This window comes from Nematolebias whitei, chromosome 8 (assembly GCF_014905685.2).
Source record: "Nematolebias whitei isolate Nwh7 chromosome 8, NemWhi1, whole genome shotgun sequence".
NCBI classification, from domain to species: Eukaryota; Metazoa; Chordata; class Actinopteri; order Cyprinodontiformes; family Rivulidae; genus Nematolebias; species Nematolebias whitei.
Genome location: NC_056505.1, coordinates 4,190,251 through 4,192,614, shown reverse-complemented (window position 1 = coordinate 4,192,614; position 2,364 = coordinate 4,190,251). Strand labels below are relative to the sequence as shown.

The 2,364-nt window shown below is 43.1% G+C and overlaps 1 protein-coding gene across 1 annotated transcript in view; it reads right to left on the bottom strand.

The window, feature by feature from the left end:
• LOC119412995 (A disintegrin and metalloproteinase with thrombospondin motifs 3) overlaps positions 1 to 2,364 on the bottom strand; it is a 53,979-nt gene that overhangs the window by 36,447 nt on the left and 15,168 nt on the right. The window contains exon 2 of the mRNA XM_037680007.1: positions 411 to 567. Within this exon, the coding sequence (XP_037535935.1) occupies positions 411 to 561 (151 nt within the window). The 5' untranslated portion in view covers positions 562 to 567. The remainder of the gene's footprint in view (positions 1 to 410; positions 568 to 2,364) is intronic.

Sequence of the window (2,364 nt, the reverse complement as noted above, 5' to 3'; positions counted from 1 at the left end):
AGCCTCAGATTACAAAGTCTCAAATTACATACTCTCAGATTACCATGTCTCAGATTACCCAACCTCAGATTGCCCAGCCTCAGATTGCCCATTATCAGATTACCAAACCTCAGATTACCCAGTATCAGATTGCCATGTCTCAGATTACCCAGCCTCAAATTACAATGTCTCAGATTACCATGTCTCAGATTACCCAGCTTCAAATTACCCAACTTCAGATTACCCATCTTCAGATTTCCCAGCCTCAGATTATCCAGAATGAGATTACCATGTCTCAGATTACACAGCCTCAAATTAGCCAGCCTCAGATTACAGTTTCAGATTACCATGTCTCAGATTACACAGGCTCAGATTACACAGCCTCACATTACTCAATCTCAGATTACACAGGCTCAGATTACCCAGCCTACCTTGGCGCTGGTAGTCCACAGAGGAGTCGGTGAGGGTCTGCAGCACAGCTGACCTGCGGTACACCACGTGGACCCTGCCCTGCTCCTCCAGCTCCTGGGTGCCTTTCTCCAGCGGTTCGATGAAGTACTCATCCGAGTTGGTTCGGATCATCCCAGCCTGAAACACAGAACCGGGTCAGGACCATGGCACTCACACACCTAATAATCTGTTTCAATCCTGAGAGGAAACACTTGATCCTCATTTAGCCTGAGGGAGATGGAAACAGTCCTCGCACCTTTTTATGACCTGCAGCAGTCGCCCCTTAGAATCTAATAAAACATCATTATGCTGGAGATTTTGAAATAATTACTGCCCTACGCTGTGAAAAGCAACTTTTCTGTTTTAATATGTAAAAATATGCAGAGGAATAATGAGATAACGTTAAGAGGAAATCTTCAGGTGAAAATTGAATTTATATCTTGACCTCATCTTGTTCTACAGACGTGTGATTAAAATCCAGCACAACGAAGAGGAAGATTTGCTGATTTCATTTCCAGTAATTGATTCAAGTGGAAAGTGTGTTTCTGTGGACCTGGTATAAGTATATTATGGTATGTGTTCATGACACCGTTGGGATTGTTTTGCTGCAACCTTCCATCTCTGCAATTATCACCTGGTTACCCAACAACCACTGCTGGACCACAAAGCTCCACATCATTAGTGGCAACAGTGGAACTAAATTGGGAAGTGATGAATACCTGCAACCGTCAGATTTGCTGCAATAAGGAGGCAGACACGTCTGGTGCTCATGGTGGGAAAAGGGAAACACTTTTCACAAAATTAATGTACAAACGACATTTACGGCCCATCAAATCCAAACGATGTGTTCAAGCCCGAGTCATGCCTGCAGACCGAGGAAAGTGGCCTCAAAACAACCAAGTCGATGTTCAACCATCGAAAAGTGATTTTCAGCCTTCAGAACATCTTAAGGTGGTTACAAATAAGACCTTTAGATAAACATTTAATCCCAGAATGCTAACGGAATTTGAAACTAAGTTCAGTGATCCTGGTGTTGGTTTTCTAGATTGAGGTTTTTAAATCCTTGTGTTCAGCATGTTTCCATCCCTTTGTCAGCTACCGCTGCTCTCCGTCACTCATTCCAGATGTCAGATCCCCCTCGCACACCTGCACTCCATCCGCTCATCAGTCCAGGTGCTTCCACTTAGTAATCACCCCTCCCAGCCTACTTGACTCCTGGTTCACCTCATCAGCGTACATGAAGTACGGAGAAGCATTAATGTGGTTGAGCTGGAATCACTCGTCCTTTGTATCTTCAACATCCTGCTGGGGGGTGGGGGGGTCTTCGATGAGACCTGGTAGGGATTTGTTCTCTGTATGGATCAGACGGTTCTGCTTCACCGTTACAACTCGTAATTCTTAACTTGTTCTCATCTCTCAGTGACTTTTTTTATTTTCAACCGTGCACAGATGGTGATTTGCAATTAAAACTCTGACTGAACACGTTTTCTACTCCCACGTGCCCCAATCAGCTGCCCCCGTCTTTTTCTCTGACCTCTGGCTAGGCTGTTGATTGAACTTCTTATCTTTCTACAAATCTTTGTAGAGTCACTCTGGATGAATAAACACGTTAATTAAATATTTAAAAGTTGCCACAAAAAAAAAAAAAACAACCTGAAAGTCTGACAGGAACATTTTGGGAATCCAAGCATTTTTTTTTTATTAATTCTAAAAAGAGACGAACACAATCCCCCCCAGACAAACACAAGCTTCTGCCACTTTACACAAAATGATGCAACTCACACAGTGACTCCTGGAGATGAAACATCTGGTCAGTGACACATCAAAATGCTTTAAGGATCTTCTAACTCCACCACGATGTTTCAATGGACATCTAACTCCACCACGATGTTTCAATGGTTTTATAACTCCGTCATGGTGTTTCAATGGTTTTAT